At 45.0% G+C, this 26,474-nt stretch overlaps 1 protein-coding gene across 1 annotated transcript in view; it reads left to right on the top strand.

Moving 5' to 3' along the window:
* MLLT10 (MLLT10 histone lysine methyltransferase DOT1L cofactor) overlaps positions 1-26,250 on the top strand; it is a 763,568-nt gene extending 737,318 nt beyond the window's left edge. The window contains exon 20 of the mRNA XM_030199437.1: positions 23,118-26,250. Coding sequence (XP_030055297.1) covers positions 23,118-23,162 — 45 coding nt within the window. The 3' untranslated portion in view covers positions 23,163-26,250. The remainder of the gene's footprint in view (positions 1-23,117) is intronic.
* The last annotated feature ends 224 nt before the right edge of the window (positions 26,251-26,474 follow it).

The following is a 26,474-nucleotide window of genomic DNA, read 5'->3' as shown; positions in this document are numbered from 1 at the left end:
GAGGAAGAAAAGATTTTTAGTTTTTAACAAACCTTTAGCTGTTCAACCAGCATCTCTATGGAGGGATATAGTTGGGAAATTTTCTCTTTACCAATCATATCTCTCCTTCAGAAAAAGTATGAAGACCTTTTTATTTAGAAAGCTTGTAACTATGGGCCCTGTTTACTAAGCCATTCTGTAAGTGCACTAGTGTTTATAGCACGCACTAAAAATTAGCATGAGCTAACGCTAGGAATATATGAGTGTCTCTAGTGTTAGTGAGCGCTAAAAATGCTAGCGCGCCTTAGTAAACAGGGCCCTTAATTACATAAGTGTTGCCATATTGGGACAGACGAAAATCCATCAATCCCCCAGCATCCTGTTTCCAACAGCTTTTTCTCATAGGGAAGTCGTCCCATCCCTTTATCATTTTCATCGCCATTCTCCGTACCTTTTCTAATTCCACTATATCTTTTTTTTAGATGCTGTGACCAGAATTGCACACACTATTCAAGGTGCATTTTAATGTCCATTCCTTTCCTAATAATACCTAACATTCTTTTTGCTTTCTTAGCCACTGCCGTCGCACACTGAGCGATAGACGCCTAGATCCCTTTCCTGGTCAGTGACTCCTAATGTGGAACCTTGCATTATGTAGCTATAGTTCAGGTTCTTCTTTCCCATATGCATCACTTTGCTCTTGCCCACATTAAACATCATCTGCCATTTGGATGCCCAGCCTCCCAGTTTAGTAAGGTCCTCTTGTAATTTTCACAGTCCTCTTGCGATTTAACAACTTTGAATAACTGTGTCGTGAGCAAATTTAAATACCACACTAGTTACTCCCATCTCTAGATCATTTATAAATATGTTAAAAAGCAACAGTCCCAACACAGACCCCTGGGGAACCCCACTATCTACGCTTCTCCATTGAGAATACTGACCGTTTAACCCTACTCTCTGTTTAACCAGTTTTTAATACACAATAGTACACTACCTCCTATCCCATGACTCTCCACTTTCCTCTGGAGTCTTTCATGAGGTACTTTGTCAAATTCCTTTTGAAAATCCAGATATACAATATCGACTGGCTCATCTTTATCCATGTGTTTGTTTGTTATCTGTGTCTAATTTGACATCTCAGGAGTATATTTTGGTTCTCTTGACATTTGTAACCTACTGGTATTAACAGGATATAAGCCAGAGTGTAATGTAATGTAAAAGGAAATCAAATCCTTGGTTTGATGAGGAACTGAATATACAAAGCAGTATTGCCATAGGCTAGAAAGAATTTGGAGGAAAGAGTCAACTCAGTTCAACAAAACCAACTGGAAACATGCTAACCTAATTTATAAATGACTGATAAAAATCAGAAAGAAAATTTATTATACAAAGTTAGGGGGGGGGGATAAATCAATAAATCAAGCTAGATTATTCCAAATAGTGAACTCTTTAATGCAGGTAGCAATCTGACACAGAATAAGAATATGAAACCTCTGACAGCAGTAATTTTAGGTACATTTTTTAAAGGTAAAATTGAAGATTGTCATATCAAATTAAAAAACAAAAGTACATGGAGGTAATTTTACTTACCCTGTGGACAGACTCTGGACAGAATTTCTGCTTGTCCATCATAAAGACTTGAAACATTTGTTCAGTCATTATAGCTCATTGTATTGCTCTCCTGATTTATGCCCACCTGTGACGAAACAGTACGTTTTTAAGCCTATGAACTATATTTCATGAAGTGTGTTTCTCCTAATTGGCCAGCAGAGGGCCTTTGTTTTATGTTTTAAAGCTGTTGCAGAAAAGACTTTTTCCTTTTCAGATAAGCTTGGTGAAAGGCAATCTGCAGTACCATTGGCCAGATACTTTCAAAGTTGATGCCCTGGGCTCTGATTGGCCCTGGAGTTCAAATCTAGCCAGCAAGTGTCTCAGCTAGGGAGAACATAGGAGAAACATCTCTGTCCTGAAATCCTATTCAAGACATGTGAGCAGTTAATTTCCTGAAACTCCCCAGGTGCTACCCAGGTAGTAAAAGTGTTCGATAGTTTAATGTTGATCCTTGTTTTGATTATCTGTTGTTGCTTGCTGTACTTTTTCACCTGGTTTTTCAAGTGTTCACTGTTCTACTGTGACTATAAACTTGTTAGTTTATTGGCTCTGTTGTTCTGGACTGACTAAGAATCCTTATAGTTTGTGTATTGGGTCTGTGGGTGCTTTCCAGGAACTGTAGGACCTCTGAGCAGGTAGCCCCAGTAACCTAGAAATCACCGGGGAATAACTTGAGAGTGGGAGAGTCGCTCAGAGGCAAGTGGGACCCAGTCAGTGGGAAGAGGATGCTAGTATAGAGCGTGGGCCTGAGCAGTGCTGGGGATAGACCCTCCAGGTGGCTGCAGGGTTAACTTCAAGTGGGTGCTAAGCATTTCTTGACACTGCCGTATCTTCTCATTTTCCCCCCCCAAACCCACCTCCCCACTCCCCCCGTTTTCTATTTCTGTTGATGGCTCTCTCATTCTCCCTGTCTCCTCAGCTCGAAACCTTGGGGTCATCTTTGACTCTTCTCTCTCCTTCTCTGCTCATATCCAGCAGATTGCCAAGACCTGTCATTTCTTTCTTTACAACATCCGTAAAATCCGCCCCTTTCTTTCCGAGCACTCTACCAAAACCCTCATCCACACCCTTGTCACCTCTCGTTTAGACTACTGCAATCTGCTTCTTGCTGGCCTCCCACTTAGTCACCTCTCCAGTCGGTTCAAAACTCTGCTGCCCGTCTCATCTTCCGCCAGGGTCACTTTACTCATACTACCCCTCTCCTCAAGACCCTTCACTGGCTCCCTATCCGTTTTCGCATCCTGTTCAAACTTCTTCTACTAACCTATAAATGTACTCAGTCTGCTGCTCCTCAGTATCTCTCCACACTCGTCCTTCCCTACACCCCTTCCCGTGCACTCCGCTCCATGGATAAATCCTTCTTATCTGTTCCCTTCTCCACTACTGCCAACTCCAGACTTCGCGCCTTCTGTCTCGCTGCACCCTACGCCTGGAATAAACTTCCTGAGCCCCTACGTCTTGCCCCATCCTTGGCCACCTTTAAATCTAGACTGAAAGCCTACCTCTTTAACATTGCTTTTGACTCATAACCACTTGTAACCACTCGCCTCCACCTACCCTCCTCTCTTTCTTCCCGTTCACATTAATTGATTTGATTTGCTTACTTTATTTATTTTTTGTCTATTAGATTGTAAGCTCTTTGAGCAGGGACTGTCTTTCTTCTATGTTTGTGCAGCGCTGCGTACACCTTGTAGCGCTATAGAAATGCTAAATAGTAGTAGTAGTAGTAGTAGTTTATTTTTCTTTTATTGAAAAGATAATGCAATAATACAAGATTGTCAGTGATCAATACAACCATAAACCAACCTTACTAAATAAGGCATAGGAACAAATGTAAATGACAGCTTAGCCACAATACCCCAATCCCTCCTCCTCCCCTTCCCCTCCCAGGGTGGATCTTTCAAACCTAGGTAGTTGATGAACAGGGGGCGCCCGGACGTGAGGTCCATTGAACATAAGTCCCAAATCTTACGATATTTAGGTAGATGTCCTGTGCGCATAGCTGTGAGTTTAGACATCAAGTGAATATTGTCCAGCTTACGTAGAATTATCTGAAGGCTAAGGAGAGTGGGGCTCTTCCACGCCGCTGCTGAGACCATCTTACTGGCCACAAACACCTGTGTGGTAAAGTGATGAATAGGCTTTTTAACTCCACGAGGTTTGAAGTGCAAGAGACAAAAGTCCATTTTCATAGGATAATTGACTGCAGTTACATTAAAGATAAACTTCAAAACAACAGCCCAAAACGTTTGAGCATGTGGGCATGACCACCAAATATCTCCCTCCAATCCACACCAGCGCCAGCAAAGTGTGGAGCCTGAGTGGAACATCTTAGCCAAATGCTGGGGAGTATACTACCAACAGTAAAGTATTTTGTGCCCATTCTCAACCAATGCCCTTGAGATAGAAACCTGAAGTAAAGATTTAAATATACCTGTTCCCATTGTGGAAATTCATATGTTTCACCCATATCCTTCTCCCATCTAGATAGATAATACACAACAGGTTTATGAAAGGAGAGGAGAGCCCTATTTCCTTGTCATCAGCAGCAGATGAATCCATTAACTGATGGGTTGTATCCGCCTACCAGCAGGTGGAGATAGAGAACACTAAAAAACCACAGTGACCCTTAGATGGCTAGCCCCAACTGCCTTCAGTATTTCTCTATCTCCCAGCAGGTGTGGACGTAGCTTGATCAGCTCCTGGATTTCTGCCTGAGGTGGCTCCTGTGCTTTGCCAGTTGAGCAGGGGTGTTGTGGCTGGTGGTGCCCACTTTAAAGGCATATAGGTTCGCCCTTACCCATCCCCCCCCCTCCCCCATCCTTCCGGAGTCCCTCTGTTGCTGACTGCCTCCAACTTTCCTCACAGCATTAAAAAAAAAAAAAGAGCACGCTTTTACTGCGTGGCTGTTCAGAGGCTTTTTCCAGAGATTCTGGTTCAGTGCAGCTTGACCAGAGCTCGTTGACTTGGTCTTCTGAGATGAGAGTGGTGCCCAGCTCCTCCGGGGAGGTCCCGCGGACGCCGTTCCGAACGGGGCAAGTTTTGGCACGAAGCCGCCATTTTATTGCTATATTTCCGTCCAGTCGGGCGATGGCTGCTGAGGGAATTAAGCGCTGCTCCCGTTGTGGTAAGTGCAGATCAGCAGCGGGGCTGTGCAAAACATGCTCCTTAGACGCTCGCGCTAGTATGAGCATGCCGAGCGATGATTCTTCCCGCTTGATGGAGCTGGCAATGGGTGCCATTTTGGAAGCGCCGCATGTCTCGCGGTTGTGGAGGAGTCTGATTGTAGGGGGACACCTCATTTTGAGGCTACCAGAGGAGCTCCAACATCCATTTCTCCTAATTCGGAAGTGGAGGGTCAGGATGAGTTTTTCTCCTCTGAGTTTGTGCTTTTAATGCATAAAGCCTTCATGCTGAAAAGAGCTCTGCCACAGGTGTCTGACACTGAGTTGCGTCCTGGGTTCCCTCCGGTGTTGATGCCCCTGGGATGGCTTCAGATGTTATTTCCTCCCCTGAGCGTTGGAAACACGCTAAACATAGCCGGGTAAATTCCCCATCTGAAAGTGGCGCATATCCTCCCCCCCCCCCCCCCCCCCCCCCCCCCCCCCCCGTGGTCGGACTGTGGGGAGTCTAAGCGATCTGGCAGGCCCTCAGGGACAGATGATCCAGGGGAGGGTGACTGTTTGCCACTGGATTTGGATGATCCCAATGCGGTTCAGATTTTCCACCGCGACGAGCTTGCCAGCTCTCATTGCTGACGCCTTGCAGGCCCTCTCGATTGAAGATCCTGCTGAAGGCGAGGCCTCCTCTGTTAATCTTAGGATGGCGAGTACTAAGAAGCCTACTCGGGCCTTTCCTGTGCTTGACTCCATCCAAGAGCTTGTTTCATCTCAATGGTCTGACCCCGATGGGCCTTTGAAAATGGCCAGGACTATGGGTAAGCTTTACCCTCTGAGTGAGGAGCACTTGGCCCCTTTGGGGATGTCTAAAGTGGATGCGTTGGTCACGGCGGTGACTAAAAAGACCACTCTCCCAGTAGAGGGAGGGGTTGCTTTGAAAGACATGCAGGACCGGCGACTGGAACCTGCGCTGAAGCGGTCCTTTGAAATTTCGGGCCTTGCCTTAAGGGCGTCTATTTGTAGTTCCTATGCAACCCGGGCATGTCTTTCCTGGTTACAACAGGCGGTGGAGCAGCCCACGGGTGGTGTGGGGTCCCTCTCTGAGGTGGCCCTGCGGATGGAGTCAGCCCTGTCATTTTTGGCTGACGCCCTTTATGATCTGCTCAGAGCTTCGGCTAAACAGATGTCTGTGGCGGTTTCTGCCCACCGCCTTCTTTGGCTGCGGCATTGGGCGGCTGACATGGCCTCTAAGCAAAGGCTGATGAGGTTACCCTTTCGGGGCCTCCTGTTCTTTGGAGAGGAATTGGAGAAGATTGTGAAAGACCTGGGGGACTGTAAGCCCCAGCGGTTACCTGAGGGTAGGCCGAGGCCTTCTTCCAAGGGTCCTGTATTTCCCTCCTCTTCCAAACCTCGCTTCCATGAAGCTCGCAGGTATCGCCCGGGGTGCTCTGCTGGGTTTTCTCAACATGCGCGTTTTCAGCAGAGGAACTCCTTTCGCTCGGACAAACATTCCGCAGGGGCCGGTTCAGGGCCAGGAGTTCAGGGGCGTCCTCCACAATGATGGGGCGCCGGTCCACTCCTCGATTCCTGCAGTAGGAGGACGTCTTTCCCTCTTTCTAGAGGAGTGGGTCAAGATTACCTCAGATCAGTGGGTCCTGGACCTGATCAGAGAGGGTTACTGACTGGAATTCGGTGCCCTGGTGAGAGACGTGTTTGTGGAGTCCTGATGCGGCACTGCCACAAAACGGGCGGTGGTAGAGGAGACCTTACAAGTCTTGCTGCACCTCGTAGCGGTGATCCCGTTGCCTCCCGCCGAACGCAGCTGCGGCCGCTATTCCATTTATTTTGTCGTGCCTCGAAAAGGCGGGTCTTTCAGACCGATCCTCGACTTGCGAAGAGTCAACGAGGCCCTCAGAGTACGACACTTTCGCATGGAAACCCTGCGCTCCATCATTGCAACGCTACAGTCAGGAGAGTTTCTCACGTCTCTGGACCTAAAAGAAGCATATTTGCACATTCCTATCTGGCCCCCGCTTAAGCGGTTTCTCCGGTTTGCGGTGTTGGGACAACGTTTCCAGTTTCAGGCCTTGCCTTTCAGCCTAGCCACAGCTAGTCCGGAGTACCTTTTCCAAGGTGATCGTGGTCGTAGCTGCCTGTCTCAGGCGAGAGGGAATCAGAGTTCACCCTTATCTCGACGACTGGCTCATCAGAGCGGATTCAGCAATTGAAAGTCGTCTTGCCACAGCCAGAGTGGTTGCGGTCTTGCAGGCGCTAGGCTAGGTGGTCAATATACCCAAAAGTCACCTGACCCCCTCTCAGTCTCTCGAGTATTTGGGGGTCCGGTTCGACACAGCCTTGGGGTTTGTCTTTCTCCCTTGACCAAAGGCGGTGCAAGCTTCAGAATCAGGTCCGTCTGCTGCGGATGCCTCGCCCATGAGCTTGGGACTTTGTCCAGCTGCTGGAGTCGATGACGGCCACCTTGGAGGTGGTTCCTTGGGCGAGAGCGCATATGAGGCCTCTGCAGATTGCCCTGCTTCAAGAATGGTCTCCGATTTCCAAGGAATATCAACGCAGACTAATGTGGCTCCCTGTGGCCCTGCTCAGTATGGAGTGGTGGCTCTCCGACAGGATGCTGTGCCAAGGAATGCTGCTTGCGCTTCCTTCTTGGTGCCTGGTGATAACAAATGCCAGCCTTTTGGGCTGCGGAGCGCATTGCCAGGGAAGCTATGCTCATGGTCAGTGGACAACCGTGGAAGCAGGGTGGTCCATCAGTCGCTTGGAACTGAGAGCGATATTCCAGGCTCTTATGGCCTTTCAAAAGAGTCTGTGAAGAGGCTTGCTGTCCGGGTCCTGTCAGACAACACGACAGCGGTGGCCTACATAAATCGTCAGGGCGGCAATCAGTGCAGGGCCCTGGCCACGAAGGCTGCTCAGATTTGCCACTGGGCCGAGCTCCACCTGCAGCTCCTGTCAGCAGCTCACATAGCAGGTCAGAGCAACGTGCAAGCCAATTTTCTCAGCAGACACCAAATCGACCCAGCGGAATGGGAACTGGCAGAAGAAGTTTTTCTTCAGATTTGTGCCAAATGGGGGGCACCCGGAATGGATCTAATGGCATGTGTTTCCTCCTTGGCCCTTGATAGGGTGAGTCCTACTTCAGATTCATCTACACCGGGGATTGGTGATTCTTATCGCTCCGGATTGGCCAAGGCGTCCGTGAAATGCGGATCTCCGTCAGATGATGGTGGAGGCTCCATTTCATTTGCCCCTGGTGCCGAACCTGTTGGTTCAGGGTCCGGTGTCTATGGAGGATCCCTGCCGATTTGGTCTTAAGGCCTGGCTCTTGAGAGGGTGCAATTGAGAGACAGGGGCTATTCTAACAAGGTCATTTCCACTCTCTTGCAGGCCTGCAAGAGGTCCACCTCCGCAGCTTATGCTCGGATCTGGCACAAGTTTGAGGCGTGGTGTGTTTCAAAGGCGATCACTCCCACGCGGGCTTCTGTCTCGCCAGTGTTGGACTTTTTGCAGGATGGCTTACAATTCCCTGCGGGTTCAAGTGACAGCATTGGCATGCTATCGAGGGAAAGTCTCTGGCTTGTCCCTTGCTGCTCATCCGGACATTGCCCGATTTCTCAGAGGGGTGCTTAGGTTCCGTCCTCCTGTGCGGTCGCCTTGTCCGGCCTGGAACCTGGGGCTGGTGCTGAAGGCTCTCCAGTGTTCGCCTTTCGAGCCGCCGCTTAAACAAGCTTCAGAGAAGGATGTGACTCTCAAGACAGTCTTTTTGGTGGCCATGACATCGGGTAGACGCGTGTCTGAGCTTCAGACGCTGTCCTGTCGGGACCCTTTTCTACAATTCTCGGAGTCCAGAGTAACGGTACGCACTGTGCCTTCCTGCCTAAAGTGGTTTCAGCGTTTCACCTGAACCAGCCCATTTTTCTTCCTTCTTTTTCTAGGGAAGATTTCCCGCACTCCTTTGGGCAGTTACATCTTTTGGATGTCCGCAGGGCGCTGTTGCAGTATCTACAGATGTCAAATGACTTCAGGACTTCTGATCACTTTTTTGTATTGTTGACAGGTCCTCAACGCGGGTGTCCGGCGCCTAAGGCCACTATAGCCCGCTGGCTCAAGGAAGTCATTTTTTCTGCGTATCTGCTTTCAGGCTGGTCTCCGCCTGAAGCGTTTAAAGCGCATTCCACGAGAGCGATTTCCTCCTCATGGGCTCATGGGGTGCACTCTCTCTTCAAGAGATCTGTAGTGTGGCTACTTGGGCTTCTCGGCTCTCATTTGTCCGGCATTATAGGCTGGATGTTGCAGCGAAGCAGGACGTGATTTTTGGAGCACAAGTGCTTGCTCGCGGTGTGGCCTGTTCCCACCCTATTTAGGGAGTGCTTTTGTACATCCCATCAGTTAATGGATTCATCTGCTGCTGATGACAAGGAAGGAAAAATTAGGTTCTTACCTTGGTAATTTTCTTTCCTTTAGTCACAGCAGATGAATCCATGATCCCTCTCTGTCTGACTTTGTTTTTTGTTCAGATCTTTCATGCAGATATATATCTCATTGGGAGAAGTTGGAAATCAGTTCTCAGAATTTCTACATGATGTTCTACTACAGGAGGTTGAGATCATCCCTCCTTTGTATGGTTATGGCTCCTGTTCTGGGGCGTTTGTTCACTGTGAGGAACGTTTGTTATTCTACCTTTATGGATCACGCTGCTTTGGAAATCTCAAATACTGAAGGCAGTTGGGGCTAGCCGTCCAAGGGTCACTGTGGTTTTTCAGTGTTCTCTATCTCCACCTGCTGGTAGGCGGATACAACCCATCAGTTAATGGATTCATCTGCTGTGACTAAAGGAAAGAAAATTACCAAGAACCTAATTTTCCTATAGTCTAGATATGTCACCTCTCCCTCCCCCACTCATTAACCCTTGTTCAAGGAAGGTCTCAGACAGGCTTAGGTCACCTTTTGCCCTACTGGTGATGAAATCTCGAAGCTGGTGATATTGAAAGGCCTGTGAGAGGGAGAGCCCATATTCTTCACACAGCTCATCGAATGACAAAGTTTCACCCTCGTCCCACACCTGACCCAACTCGCAAAGACCCAGGCCTTCCCATGAACGGTAACAGGAGTCCTGGGCACCTGGGACAAAGTGGGGAGCAAAGCAGATAGACATGTGCAAAAAGTATGTACAGCCTGGAAAAACATTTCCTCGCATCTTGCTCCAAGTGGTCAAAGGCCACTGGAGCAGAGACGGAATCCTCTAACAATCTAAGAACCTGACTAGGTAGCCATGGTATTGCTCTCAATGGGTGAGGATCCAACCACACCTGCTCAAGCTGTTTCCAAATTTTCCCAGTACCCTGGAACCAATCTGCTAGTATTCTAAGATGGCCTGCTTGATAGTATAAGAAAAAGGACGGGACTCCCATCCCCCCCTGGGCTCTCAACTGGTACATCACTTCTTTACACACCTTTCAAATGAAGGAGAAGATTCTACATTGTAAACCCCATAAAAATTTGTCTGGTAAGGAAATAGGCATTGCCATAAAGAGATATAGTAATTTAGGGAGTATTATCATTTTAACTGCGCTGATCCGCCCTACCCAGGAAAGCGTCAACACCTCTCACCGGTCCAATTCTAGGAAACGTTTCCGTACCTTAGGAGAGAAGTTAGCCCCATATAGATCATCAATATGACGCAGTATATGGATTCCTAGGTAATGGATATGTCGAGTTGCCCATCGAAATGGGAAGCAAGATTGTAATGTAGCTATGTGCTGATTAGACATGTTCACATCTAGGGCCTCTGACTTATCAAAGTTAATTTTAAAGCTTGAAACTGCACCATAATCCCTCAACACGTCCGAGATTACTGGAAAGGAAACCACCGGCTCCACCAGAGTAAGGAGTACATCAGCAGCAAAGAGGAGAATCCGAGTCTCAATATCCCCATACCGAGGACCCCTAATATCCGGATGTGATCGAACAGTGATAGCTAGAGGCTCCATAATGAGTGCAAAAAGCAAAGGTGATAATGCACACCCCTGACATGTGCCCCAGTACAAAGAAAAAGATCTCGAATATTGACCATTAACCCGAACAGAGGTGCTCGGTGTCGCATATATTAACTTGGGCTAATGAGAAAACCGACCCAAGATACCAGCCCTTTCCAGGACAGCAAAGAGAAATGGCCAACACACCCTATCGAATGCCTTTTCTGCATCCAGCAATAAGAGAGACACCATCAGCATTATATATCAAGTGAAGGGCTCTACAAATCTTATCAAATGTTTGCCGCCCATGGACAAACCCAGCTTGGTCTTCATAATCAAAGAAGTAAGATACCGCTGCAAACAGGAGGCCAAGATCTTAGTAAAGATATTATAATCAACTCCAAGGAGAGAAATAGGTCTATAAGAGCTGCATAGCTGAGGATCCTTGCCTGGGTTGGGTATAACCGTTATAGTAGCCAAGTTCCAGGTCTCCGGCAGTGAGTGACCCACCTCAAAAGAATTAAACACCTTCAACAACAATGGGGCCAACAACTTCCCAAAGGTCTTATAGAATTTTAGTGAAACCGTCGGGCCCTGGAGCTTTATTAGCGGCCAACCCCCTGATTGCTTAATGTATTTCCTCCAGCTCAGTAGGCCGGGACAGCACCTCTCCAGGACTCTCTAACAGCCTCGGCAATTCTATTTTATCTAGATATCCAGCAATAGAGTCTACAGAGGGCTCAATATCTGGAGTATAGAGTGCTTCATAGTATTCCCGGAACATAGATTGCAGATACTCAGGGTCCGAATGTATCTCACCCCTCCCATCTCTAAGATTAACAATTTGGGTTTGATTAGCATGCTGTTTAAGTTTATAGGCTAAGAGTCTACTAGCTTTATTGCCAAGCTCAAAGTGAGATTGACGAACCTGCTGAAGCTGTTCAGAGAGATCAGCCAATTCAAGTTCACAGAGTTCTGTGCGAATTTTATGTATTTGATCCAAGAGATGGGATGGTGGTTGAGAACTATGTTGTTGAACCCAGCCTTCTACTCGTAACAATCGCTTCCTCAGGGTGTCTTCAACTAGAGATCGTTCCTTCTAAACGTGAGCTCTCAGCACAATAAGATGACCTCGCATAACTGCCTTAAAACCCTCCCAGAAAGGTCCCTGGTGTGACCTCCCCATTATCATTGAACTGTATGTATTCCTTAATCTGCTGCTCAAGTTGGGAAAGGTTTGCCATATCTGAGAGCAGCGTATCATCTAAGCGCCATTGACGGGGAGCACTGTGTATCCCTGGGAGAGTTAATTGTAACAGGACTGGAGAATGATCTGACCATATACGCGGTATTATTTGATGTTTACTGACTTGGGCCGGAATTGATGGATTCCCCCAGCCAAAAATCGATCCGAGAAAAAGAATGATGAACTGATGAGAAATACGTATAACTATGCATGGTTGGGTTATCCTGGCGCCAGATATCTGTCAGTTGCCAGTGTGCTAAAAACACGCGGAGTCTCTCTCTGTCACGCCGGGCATAATAGACCTTGTGTGTAGAGTTATCTAGTTGTGGGTGTAGGGTAAAGTTGAAGTCCCCTCCCACCAACAGGGAACCCTCCCCATGATTCAAAAGTAACTGATGCAAGCTTGAAAAATATTCCCCATGATCTGCATTAGGGCCATATATATTCACTAGAGTGTAGACGTGACCCCCAAGTGAGAAGACCACTAGTAAGTATCGATCCCCCCCCCCCCCCCCCCCCCCCCACCATCTCTTACAGCTTTCAAAATTTGCCATGGTTTGGAGTCATTGAAAGCAATCAAAACTCCCCTATTTTTAGTGTTATCAGTATTTGATGCAAAATACAAGGTAGGGTATCTTCAATGATGACACAGTGTCAGGTCCTTGAGGCAGGAACTAGATTCGTGAGCCCTTGGACCACTGCCGAGGAGCGGCAGTGGCAGGCAAAACCACCCCCAACCCGGAGACAAGGCAGAACAGGACTGGAACCCCAGACTGGAGTTGCAGCTGAGGCCAGCAAGCTGGAACAGGCAGAACAGGAACAGCTTCACCTGTGCTTGACCACTGCTCCCCAGGAGTTGAGCCCCTAGGTGCAAGCGGCCGGCAGGACTTGCAGGACAGGGCAGGAACTGAAGACCCAAAGGACCCACACTGGGTCTAGGATACACGAGGGAGGCTAGGCAAAGTACTAGACTAGGACTGAAAGCTGCCGAGCAACCACTAGGCAAGAAACACAGACTAAGCAGACAGGGCGTGCACAAAGGCTTGGCGGAAGCAGGAGCTAGGATATACATACAAGCTTGGCAGAAGCAGAGGTTAGGAGGTACATACAAGCTTGGCAGAAGCGGGGTTCAGGATATGCATACAAGCTTGGCAGAAGCGGGGTTCAGGATATACACATAAGCTGGGCAGAAGCGGGGTTCAGGATATACACACAAGCTGGGCAGAAGCAGGGTTCAGGATATACACGCAAGCTGGGCAGAAGCAGGGTTCAGGATATACACACAAGCTGGGCAGAAGCAGGGTTCAGGATATACACATAAGCTGGGCAGAAGCAGGAGAATGGCTGAAGCTCCAGTAACTAACAAACACAGACAGAGAGCAGAGCAATGGCTGAAGCTCCAGTAGCCACAAACACAGACAGATTGAGAGCAGAGCAATGACTGAAGCACCAGTAGCTACAGACAGAGACAGGGAGCTGGGCAATGGCTGAAGCTCCAGTAGTAGGCAAACACAGACAGAGGGCAGAGCAATGGCTGAAGCTTCAGTAGCTACAAACAGACAGGGAGCAGAGCTCTGGCTGAAGCTCCAGTAGTAGGCAAGCACAGACAGAGAACATGACAACAGAAGGACTAAAGTCCACAGACACGACATAGCAGAAGGGAAGAGCCCAGAGCAAGGCTAAGAAACAGTGCAACAGCACACCGACTAACCTGACGACCTTTTGGCAATGCAAAGGCCCTGAATGCAAGTACAGCACTTCCTTATAAAGGCTCTCACTGATGATGTCACCTGCTGCAGGACAGGAGCAGGGAACACACTGACACCAAAGAGAGGCTTGGAACACATAGGAAGTGAGCACACAGGAAAAACAGATAGGAGTCATCTTGGAAGCTGGCCAAGCAGGAACCATCTTGGAAGCTGGCCAGGCAGGAGCCATCTTGGAAGCCGAACATTGGGAAATTAGGTGAGCAAAAGAGGAGTCACGACCACGGACGTGACACACAGATATTCCTGGGCAGGCTTTAAATGGGTCTCCTGTATCAGGGCCACATCCACCCAAAGGCAGAGCAACTCCCGAAAGAAGAGCTTCCTTTTCCTCAGTATATTCAATCCCCTGACATTCAAAAGCATCAATGAGATATCAGACATCTAGAGCGTTACATCTCCCCTTCCCACACACATTCAGAGAAAACCACACATCCATCGCCCCCCAACCCACTCGATCATTCTACCTCTTCTCACCCTCGTTCCCAAACCTCCCCCCTCTCGTATCCCATCCACCCTCCCTTTATCATCCTCGTGAAAACAAGACTCCCCATCTGAACACGAAAGGTCAACAGAGGAAGTGCGAGTCAAGCACCCACCCACTTTATAGCCCACAGAAACAGCAAACAAAAAACAGTTATAATATATGCAAAATCAACCTTAAGTGTTATACACGATGTAACTGTGAAACCCTGACTGAAAGCAGGGAGGAGCACTAGCAAAAGCTCCTTATAATGTACCCCAAAACCTTGGAGCAATCCACTTCATATGGCATGCTTACATCTAGCCTCCAGGCAGTATATTATAGCCAACGTAGCAGAATGAGAGAATCACAAGAGCTCCAAACAGGTCAGGTGACCCGGGTGGCAGATTAATTGGTGTTGCAGTCGTCTAGGGCCCTTGCCCACTTGTTGCCACTTTAGGAAGTGGTGCCAAAGAGGTAGTGGTTTTTCCAGGGCCCGAGGTTGTGGGTATCACTGATGGGCCCTCTTCTGGAAGAATCTCCTGAGCCTGTAATAACGATTTAACTTGATGCATCTGCCCATCTTTATAAAAAAACTAGTGCAAAAGGATGCCGCCATCTGTAATAGATGTCCATTTCTCGAAGCCTCCTAGTGACTGGCTTTAGATCTGCTCGACGGTTAAGTGTGCTGCCACGTCCTGGTATATTTCTATACTATAGGAGTCCCATTGAAAGTTCTAGGCCTGACGAGCCGCCTTCAAAATTTGTTCTTTAAGCTTATAGTCCTGGAAGCATGCAATGATACCTTTAGATAAGTTATTTCACACTGGGCCTAGCACTCTATGTGAGATCTCCAACAAAATAGTGTTGGGTTCAAGTGTGACCCCGTTCGCGGCCAGCAAGGCGCTTACCAGTTTCTGAACGACTGACTCGCAGTCTTGATAAGTAGGAGTATCATGGAGACCCCTGAATCGTAGATTGAGTCAACGGGTGCGATTTTCTCAATCTTCCAGCTTCCAGTAATTGTTGTTGACCTGTGTGAAGATCGGCTACCTACTGATCTAGAGATCCAAGTGCCTCTGAGTTCGCATCAATATGATTCTCCGCATCTTCCAGTCTGGTTCCCAGCTCACATATCTCACCCCGGAGGTCCGTCCCAAGCGTCACCAAATCCACCCGAAGCGCTTTTATATCTGACCTGATTTCCTGCAGCCATTCCTTTAATTTGGGGAGAATCACCACCTCGGACTCCTCCGGTCCTTCTCCTGATAGCGGTAAGCCTGTTTGGGAAGAATTCCCAGAGTGTGCTTGTTTGCGCGGGGTCGCGGCATCTTGACTGTACCCTTGCTGCATTGTTACCCCGCTGGTGAAAGCATAGCAGGAGAAATCCACCGCCTCCTGTCGCAAACTCATCCTTCGTCAAATTTACTGTCTTAGTTATTTACCCTCTGCTCCTCACAAGTAAAAATGATGCAAAATGCCAGGGTATCGCTCAAAGTTTCTGTGAGCTAGCAGGAGCTCAGCTCTTAGGCGGCCATGCTGCGCGATGGCATCACTTCTTCCAACATTGCTGTATCTTATAAAAGTAATCCCAAAGCACTTTATGGATTCTTTAAGGGAATGGCTAAATCTTTATCTAATGGGAGTTTCCCTTTATATTATTAATATCTTAACTCCCATCCCCAAAAATAATAGCCTAGGTGAGGTTACAAACTATAGGCCAGGGGCATCTATCTCGTTGTTTATTAAAATCATGGCAGGTTTAATCACTGTTCAATTAAATGACTACTTAAGTAAGTATAATTTATTACGTGACTCACAATCTGGATTTCAAGGATATTGTAGCACTGAAACAACTTTGGGCATTTTTCTTTGAGCTGTGGTCACTTCACAGTCATTCTTCAATTTGACCTTTCCTGCATGTTTGATGTCATTGATCATAATCTTTTGCTATCAATTTTGAGCGGCACAGGTATTCACGGAAACATTTTACAATGGTTTAAAAGTTTCTTAATGTTCATATCTTATAGAGTCAAATTTCATAATTCTCTGTCCACTTCGTGGAAAGCGGTATGCAGGGTCCCTCAGGACTCACTGTTATCACCTACTCTGTTTAATGAACTGATCTTTTCTTTGCTAACCATCTTAGTGCAGCATGGGCTCAAAGCTCCAAACCATCCAGGATACAGCGGCTCAACTTATTTTCTCGGCTCCTAAATATGACAGAGTTTGCCATTGCTTATATGCCTGCACTGGTTGCCAGTGGAGTCGTGAATTCAATTCAAGGTTTGTGTTCTAGTCTTTAAGATCTTATATAGAATGGCGCCTCCATATCTGATTGACCTCATTACTTTTTCCAATAATAAGTACATAAGTATTGCCATACTGGGACAGACCAAAGGTCCATCAAGGCCAGCATCCTGTTTCCAACAGTGACCAATCCAGGTCACAAATACCTGGCAAGGTCACAAAAAAGTACAAAACATTTTATGCTGCTTATCCCAGAAATAAGCAGTGGATTTTCCCCAAGTCCATTTTAATAATGGTCTATGGTCCTAGTATTTTTGGAAAGAGTAAACAGATGCTTCAATTCTACCCGTTCCACTCCACTCATTATTTTATCATATCTCCATTCAGCCGTCTTTTCTCCAACCTGAAGATACCTAGCCGCTTTAGCCTTTCCTCATACAGAAGTCGTCCCATCCCCTTTATCAGTTTTGTCGCCTTCTCTGTACCTTTTCTAATTCCACTATATCTTTTTTGAGATGCGGTGACCAGAATTGAACACAGTATTCGAAGTGCGGTAACACCATGGAGCGATACAAAGGCATTATAACGTCCTCATTTTTGTTTTCCATTCCTTTCCTAATAATACCTAACATTCTATTTGCTTTCTTCATCAACGATGACATCTAGTTCCCTTTCTTGGTTGGTGACTCCTAACGTGAAACCTTTCATTACTTAGCTATAATTAAGGTTCCTCTTTCCCACATGCATCACTTTGCACTTGCTCACATTAAACATCATCTGCCATTTAGATGCCCAGTCTCGTAAGGTCCTCTTGTAACTTTTCACAATCCTCTTGCGATTTAACAATTTTGAATAACTTTGTGTCGTCAGCAAATTTAATTACCTCACTAGTTAGTCCCATCTGTAGGTCGTTTCGTTTATAATAAATATGTTAAAAAGTAGTTCCCAGCACAGACTCCTGGGAAGCCTCACAACTACCCTTCTCCATTGAGAATACTGACCATTTAACCCTACTCTCTGTTTTCTATCTTTTAACCAGTTTTTAATCCACAATAAAAAAAAAAACTACCTCCTATCCCATGATTCTCTAATTTCCTCTGGAGTCTTTCATGTGATACTTTGTCAAATGCCTTTTGAAAATCCAGATATACAATAGCAACCGGCTCACCTTTATCCACATGTTTGTTCACCCCTTCAAAGAAATGTAATAAAAGAACAATTCGTGATCTTTTGTTATTACACTTCCCTGCTCCTAAAGATCAGCGTTGTAAGACTTAGTTTATATTGGGTGTTAACTTCCAGGCAGTAGAACCCTGGAACAAACTTCCCTATTCAGTTAGATCTATTCAAAACTATACATGGAAGGTGTTGAAGAGATTTTTATTTTAAAAACTCTTACTTGAGATCTAATGATGTAACACAATTAATGTAACTTCCCAGGTTTTGCCTGGCATCTTTGTATTATCCACATAGAACCTTCTTGGGGAATTTATGGAATATAAGAGCAGTTGTATGTATCTATCATTGTTTTTATTTTATTTTGCTTTCATTTCTTACTTCTACAATGTTTCTAAAAACCTGAAACTGCCACAATATCATGTGGACTAATCAGCATTTTGCACATACAACATTATCTAGACTCCTTTTCTGAAATAAAAGATTAACAAATTATACTACCTTTTTGTAGCATATGATATTCGTGCCAGCTGGCATAACTCCTGGGCTATCTCCACCTTGAGGTCAGTGAATAAATCCTTGCCACGCTGGTTCAAGCGGACCTTCCTTCACTGCAGAAGAGGCAAGCAGTGTTCACAGCCTGTGGGGAATAAAAAAGGAAAATCCAGTGTATGGCTGGTTTGGGAATCTTGTTTGTAGGCCTGTTCAGTAGCCCCTGGTGACTCTAGCAAACTTGTTATAAAAACAGAAAAGCAGCATGACTCTGCAACAGGTAGCATAAAACAAACAAAGGCAAAATGCCCAGGCTTCCTGTCCACATACAGATCAGTAGTTCCTCTGTACAATCTATGCTGTATATAGGCGTCAGTCAGAACTTTACAAACACAGGTCCAGTGTGCTACTCATTCCCCCGTAAGCTTCAAATGTAACTGAAGTTTAAATGAAGTCTCCATCCTGACTGTAATAATATAAGCAATGTTGTCTCTTCGAGGCCTTTTTTCTTCCAAGTTAGAGACTTAAGACCAGATTGAGCTGGTTCAGAGTAAAGAAATAAAACACATTTCCATTGCTTTTTACACACAAATGGCTTGATGCACCTGAAGTGTGAGCAATCAATACATCTTCAGAGAATTCATGTTGTTAGGTCAGACCTCATATGCATGCAAAATGGCTGGCCAGGCTAGGCCCTACAGACTTTTTATGCAGCATGCTTACGTTTTTTTAACTCTGTCTTAAGTTATTGCCCACTAAAATTCACATTAAACACCTAATACAGTTTGGTTAATCAGTGCTTTTTTTGTAGAAAAAAAGGTGCCAGTACTCATAATGGGCGGGGTCACCACATATGACTCCACTCCTATCATAGCCACACCGCTTATACCAGCCATGGTGCATATAAACAGACATCACTGAAAATATTATACTAGTATAGGAGAAAAAAAATAACGTGATTTTTTTTCATTATAAATAATTTCTGTAAGCTGTTACAGCTTCCAGTATACCCAGTGCAAAATAAGACAGCAGATCTAAATTCTCAAATTGGACATATTCCAAACACTAAAATGAAAATAAAATTATTTTTTCTACCTTTGTTGTCTGGTGACTTTGTTTTTCTATCCATATTGGTCTAAGTCTATGATTCTGCTGCTCTCTTTCTATTCTCTTAACTCCGTTTCCAGGGCTTCCTTTCCATATATTTCTTTACTTCCCTCCTTTCTTCTTCACTTCTTGCCTTACATCCATAAGTAAAAGCTGGGTCCTCCTCCATGGAATTGACTGGAGGAGGTATAACGTGGATCCAGCTTTTGCCTATTTTCTCCATCCATGTGCAGTTTTTCTCCTCTCTTCCCTTTCCCTCATCTCCATCCATGTGCATCTTCTTCTTTTTTTCTTTCCTCTCCTCCATCCATGTCCAGCATTTCTCCTCTCTCCTCTCCTCCATCCATGTCCAGCATTTCTCCTCCATCCATGTCCAGCATTTCTCCTCTCTCTTCCCTCTCCTCCATCCAAGTTCAGCATTTCTCCTCTTTCCCCGCCAACTCCTCCATCTATCCATGTCCAGCAATTCTCCTTTGTCTTCTGCTTTCCTCTCCATCCATTTCCAGCATTTCTCCTCTCTTCCCTGCCCTCCCCTCCCATCCATGTGCATCTCCTTCCTATCTTCCCTCCCCTCCATCCATATCCAGCATGTCTCCTCTCTCCCCTGCCCTCCCCTCCCATGTACAGCGATTCTCCTCTATCCCCTGCCATCCATGTCCAGCAATTCTCTTCTATCCCCCTTCCCTCCCCTCTCCTCTCATCCATGTCCAACGATTCTCCTCTCTCCCTGCCCTCCCCTTCCATCCATGTCCAGCGAATCTCTCTTCGCTGACCTCTCCTCCCATCCATGTCCAATATGTCTCCTCTCTCCTGCCCTCCCCTCTCATCCATGTGCAGTGATTCTCCTCTGCCCCCTGTCCTCCCCTGCCATCCATGTCCAGCGATTTTCCTCTGCCCCCTGTCCTCCCCTGCCATCCATGTCCAGCGATTCTCCTCTGCCCCCTGTCCTCCCCTGCCATCCATGTCCAGCGATTCTCCTCTGCCCCCTGTCCTCCCCTGCCATCCATGTCTAGCGATTCTCCACTGCCCCCTGTCCTCTCCTGCCATCCATGTCCAGTGATTCTCCTCTGCCCCCTGTCCTCCCCTGCCATCCATGTCCAGTGATTCTCCTCTGCCCCCTGTCCTCCCCTGCCATCCATGTCCAGCAATTCTCCTCTACCCCCTGCCCTTCCCTCTCATCCATGCCCAGCATGTCTCCTCTCTCCTCTGCCCTCCTATCCATATCCAGCAATTCTCTCTTTCCTGCCTTCCCCTCAAATCCATGTCCAGCGATTCTCCTTTCTCCCCTCCCCTCCATGTCTAGCAATTCTCTCTCCCCTGCCCTCCATCCCCTCCATGTCAGCGATTCATTCAAACCTAAGCTCCCCGACTTTCCTTGAAATCTTTAATTTACCCGAAGTCGCGGCAAACCAGCAGTAAAAACAGCTGGCAGGCAGGCAGGCTTGCCTCCTCGTCGCTTCCCTTCCCTCTCAGCATGTCCCGCCCTCGCGGAAAGGAAATTACATCAGAGGAAGGCGGGACACTCTGAGAGGGAAGGGAAGCAACGAGGAGGCAAGCCTGCCTGCCAGCCAGCTGTTTTTACTGCTGGTTTGCCGCGACTTCGGGTAAATTAAAGATATCAAGGAAAGTCGGGGAGCTGATGGAGGGCGGGGGGAGCACAGGTGCATGAACGAAAAGGAGCGGGCAGGTGAGTCGGACCTCACAAAAAAAGGTGTCGGTACGCTATACTGGCACAAAAAAAAGCACTGTGGTTAATAGAAGTTATCATTAACTTAAAATATTTAAGCTGTAAATCTAATACCTTTCTACAGTAAAATATAAATTAACAAATAAAAAGAAAAATACATAGCAACAGCGTTACTCTTGCCACTGATAAATCCAGTTTCTATTTTACTTGCAGATTAGAGCTGTGATGTTTTTTGCCTAGTGTACAGCAGTGGCGTAGCCAGACAGCCAGTTTTGGGTGGGCCTGAGCCCAAAGTGGGTGGGCACAAAATGTTCTCTGTTCCGCCCTACCTCCACCTCAAAATATAAATACTTTAGCTAATGAGGATCCTCGAGCTCCGTCAGCTGAAGACTTTCTCTGAAGGTGGCCAGAACTCTTTTACCAAGCTTGGCAGACAGCAGCAGCAATGACCCTAAGCCACTGATGCCAGCACCCCACACATGCTTAGCTGTCGATGGCTTACGGATGCTGTTGCCAGAGATTGGTAGAAGGGAGTTCTGGCCGCCTTTGAGGAGGTCCTTAGCTGGGGATGCCTGGGAATCCTCACCAGCTGTATAGCAAGGGTTAGGACTGGTGTTAGACCTGCTTGGGCCCAGGTCAGAAAATAAAGGAGGGCTCCCCTCCCTGATTCCCTCTCCTCTTTGCCTCCCCTCCAATTTCCCACCTGCCATTACTATCACACCACAGACCGTCACCAAATACAGAACAAGGGATCACAAATTAGAAATAAAAATATTTAGACAAAAATTGAAAAGGAACCCCAAGAAGTTAAACATAGCATTACTGCAACACTAGAGACATAAAACAGAGATGCATTTCCTTTTCTACAGAACACAATACAAAGACATTTGCTATGCACATTTCCAAAAGCTAACATTTTCCATTTAAAACATTCACAATAAAATGCTTTGTTTCTACCTTTGTTGTGTGGACATTTTATTTTTCCATCTTGCTGGTTCCAATTTCTGTTTTCTGCTTTCCTCTCTGTCGTCTGCTAATTCTTCTTCAAGCGGCTGCTGCGGTCCATTTGTCTTTTCTCCTCTCTCCTGTCTGTTCCCTCACTATTCCTGCCGCTGACATATTGATAATTCCTTTGTAGCTCTTTTCTGCCTCTCTCTTACCCTTCTGCATCTCCTTTTTACTTTTCAGCTGTATGCTGAAAAAATAACAATATCTATAATATTAAACAATACATTGTATTAAAAATTAAAAAATTTAAAGTATAAATTGAGGAGGTTTTTTAGCCAATGATCAATCAGAGCCCTCTATCCCAAAAATCAAAAAAGTTGACCGGGGACCTACAGAGGCTTTTTCTCCACAAGCAAAAGTAATTAGATATTACTACAGTTTAGTGACCATGTATGTGCTTTATAATTCATGTCATGATTTTGAATGCATGATTGTATCTTTTCATGTAATAATTCTGACTGCATGCATAGTTGTCTTTTATGTGATTTTATAATTTGGTCTTATTTATAAGGTTTGTTTAATTTTATTATGATTTATATCATTTTTATGATTTGTTTGTATGATTCTAATTGATTTATATGTTTGCACCATAACTTTACCTCTGACACAGCCTTTGGGCAAAACATGGCCACGCAGGGGGCTTGCTTTAATAAAATGCATTATTCTTCAGATTGCTGGTCTGCTCTTGTTTTGCTACTTGCTTGTTTGCCGATCTGTGCCTCCCTTTGTTTGCCTTGAATGGAAGTATACACTGAAGGAAAAAAAGTTTCGTTTGTTTCTCCTGTATCTCCACGCCAGACTGCATGGTTGGTAACACAATTATCTTTCCTAGTCATAAGAACTAGAGAGAAGTCTATTCTGAGATTTGTCTCCCATGTCCTTCTATGCCCCTCAAGCAACTGCAAAACACCTGAACCCTGCTGGACCCATCAGAAAGGGGACTTGCATGCAAGTGCTACAACCACAGCCATAGGGCAGCTCCTGAAAAATTAATCTTAAATAAGATTTCTAATAAAGTAATACAAGTGTATGGATTGCTGAGCTCTATTTTGTATTGCATAGTAGTTAAAATTACACAAGCCAAAGAAGATAAAGTAATACCCATGAATTATCTGCATCTTCCATATGTCTAAATGCTCCTGGAAATAGCTACATATGAATTTATAGTCTACTCAGTAAATATTCTCTGTTTATTAAAGCATTTCCTTTTACCATAGAAGCTTGCTGATAAAACCGGACCTGTTGTGCAAGAAAAGAGTTGACAGTTTTGAGGAAACTACGTATCCTGCTGTTAAAGCACTTCATCTCACTGCAAATTGCAGTCTTCCTTTTTGCAGTTAGAGAGCAATGCAACAGAAGACACAGGACCAACTGCACAGCCAAGAATTAACCTTCACTCAGCACAGACTTCATAAGGCTTTGGATTAATTTGTGGTGCTTTGTTGCACTGAAATGGAGCTACTTTTTCAGATTTAGTGGACTGTGAAAAAGGTTCAGTAATGTAAATCATTATTACTTTCATCAGTCTGACAATCTGAAATATAGCATCTATTCAGCCATTCAGAGAAATAACGTTTGTATACCAATAAAGTTGTTTTCTTAAAGTAAGAAAACTAGGTAAACATAATGGAAATACATTTGCTGATCTTTTGGTTCTATAGAGTAAGATGGAAACTCATCTTTTGCTATAGTTTCAACTTGCTTTCAGGATTGATGATAACTTTCTTGATGTAAAAAGTCTACTGTTCTGCCTTCAAGTGCTAATGTAATTTACATTGAATCCTAGTACAAACAAGTTACCATTGATAGGTATTTAAGAAGCTTGAGAAATCAAATCTGTATGGAGGAAAGGGGGAGTCTTGCCGTCAGAGAGGTCCATTTAGAAAACAAGTGCCTGTTGCTAAGTCCATTGGTTTAATGATGACGGTAGCCAATGGAACATACACACTCCTCTCTAGAGGGCAAGAACATTGAACATTGTACAAACAATCTTCATCATTATGTCCTCTATGCCATTGTTGGTTGCTCAGGCTAATTTCTATTTACCTGGGCCATTTTTCACTAATGAATTACTACAAAATAAGTGATCAAATGTTTTGTTGCCTGTAATTTTTCTCATAGAAGCATAGGTGATAGCAGATGAGGACTACACGCCCCATATAGTCAACCAGTTTCATTCCTTATGAAATGCCATATACTTCAGTTGACCTTTGGCCTTTCTCTCACCTTTTAGTAGCTAAGGGTCTTCTCTGTTTATTCTATGTATTCTTGAACTCTTACTGATTTCAGGCCTTGTTTACTAAAGTGCTAAACATAAGTGCAAGCCTGCACTAATATCTACCACAGGCTAAAACAACCAGTGCAGTAAATGTTCTGTGCTAACTGCTTAGCATAGGATCGGATGAGGTGGGGACTGGGCAGGGTATGGGAAGAAATTAAGTATGGACTGTACATTGCAGCTGGCACAGGGTAAGTAGTGAATTTCTTAAAAAAGGCGGTAAATAAATGCTGTCAAATATGCAGTTAGTTACTATGTGTTAATTTTGACTGTTTATGCACAGTAAATACTTACTGCACTTTAGTAAACTGGCCCCTTTGTCTCCACCAGTTCCATTGGTGATAATGAATATTATCAGTGACCATTGGGAGGCCATTCCATGCATCTACTTCCCTGCTTGTTACGAAGTATTTCCAGATATTGCCTTTGAATTTGTTTCCCCCTCCCCTGCCTGAGCTTCATACTGTGACTTCTTCTAGAGTATTCTGTCTGAAAAATTGTGCTTTCTGTGCCTGATTTATACCTTTGAGGTATTAGAATGTTTCTTATTGTACTCTTCCCCCCCCCCCCCCCCCTCCAGAATATTCATATTGAACCTTCACCATTTCTCCATTCTTTCTCTGGATGCTTCATAGATAAGACCTTCAGAATGGAACACAGTGTTCTAGGTGAGGTCTTGCCAAATGACCTATTCAGAGGTACTATCACAATCCTTTTTCTACTGCTGTGCCTCCCTGTGACTGTAGCGTCTTTCTGGATCTGGCCATTGCCTTATTGTGTTATTCCACTGAGATCATTGGACAGAATTACCCTGATGCCTCCTTCTTGATTCTTGCACATCGGTATATCACCTTCAGTAGTGTATTGTCCTTCAGATTTATGCATCCCAAATGCATGACTGCATTTTTTTTGTATTAAAATTTAACTGCCAAGCACTCAACCACTGTTTGATTTTTCGTAGATCACTTTCATGCTCTGCAGTACCTCAAGAGTATCCTCTCTTTTGCAGATTTTGTCTTGGTAGTTTCATATTTAGTGTCATAGGAGAAATATGCCAATAACTGAAATTGGTATAGTAAAATTGCTACTGCATATTAGAAAAGTTTTTCCCTCAGAGCAACTGAGGGGGTAGTTTCTAAGGTGTGGTAGAAGTTGGCCTTTTACTGCACCTTAGTTTATTGTGGTAGCCACTAATCTGTGATATCTCAGGTTAGAGATCCCCACAATACATGAATAATACAGATTGCAAACAACTTCGCAAGCTACGTTATACTGCCAAGGAGAATCAGGTTTCTAACTCATGGCCCAGTGCTCCTGGGTGGTATCTTACAAGGACCAAGTAGATACTGCTTCACCCCTCCAAACATAATCAACCCCTACCCCAAAGACCACCTCCCTCTGAACACAGTCGCTATTTCCCCCAATGCCCCCACCCAAAGAATTCTCATGTTCTTGTAAGTCCCTCACCCCACCCCCAGGTCTGTCTAAATTCCTGGTGTCTAGTGAGCTTTGGGGCAGGAGCAATCCCCAGTTGCTCCTACCAGTCTGGAGTTCAGAATGGTGCCAGCAACCCCTAGCAGAAGCTTTAAGCTGATGTTATTTTTCTTGTCACCATAAGCTGCGTTATTCAATTTATATAATAATGAGGTGTTTTGCTTCTCATTTTTATATATCCCTTGGTAGCATAAACTAACTGCGTTATGGTAATATAATGCACATTATTACCATTTAATGCACATTAAGAGGCAAATAATCTGCATTATTGCCTTATTGCACCTACTCCCCTTCCCTGAATCTCCAGATTTGGTTAGGATAGAAATACAGAGTATAGCTCTAGCAGTTGGATCTGTACTTAAATGAGTGAATTATTAGTGAAAAGAGACCCAGTTGTACTTAAACTTCCACTGTGTATTTAGCTGAAAGAACATGCTAATTCTGCAATATGTCTTGTGGTTAAACATTGCACAGTTGTTACCTCATTTCTGTAAATAAGGTTTTGTGAACCTGTTTTGTATTGTGAAGAATTTATAAGCAAATTTAATATTTTGATTTGTAATATTTCTAATTGATAGGAGGTTTACAAAGGCAAATTTAATTTATTTTTATATAAATTCAAGGGGATTTTAAAGATTGTCATGGATAATAATTGTACATACTTTGTAAAATTTACATCAGCGTGGTGTGTTTTACTTTTTAACTCACTGGTTAATATTGTGTAATATTTTGTATAAATGAAAAGATATAACTTGTGCTGTTAATATTTTACCTTAGATGTAAAATTTAATGTGTATTAAAA

The sequence above is a fragment of the Microcaecilia unicolor genome, chromosome 1 (genome assembly GCF_901765095.1).
Source record: "Microcaecilia unicolor chromosome 1, aMicUni1.1, whole genome shotgun sequence".
Classification (NCBI taxonomy): Eukaryota; Metazoa; Chordata; class Amphibia; order Gymnophiona; family Siphonopidae; genus Microcaecilia; species Microcaecilia unicolor.
The sequence above is the reverse complement of the archived record's forward strand: the minus strand, read 5'-3'. Positions and strand labels throughout refer to the sequence as shown.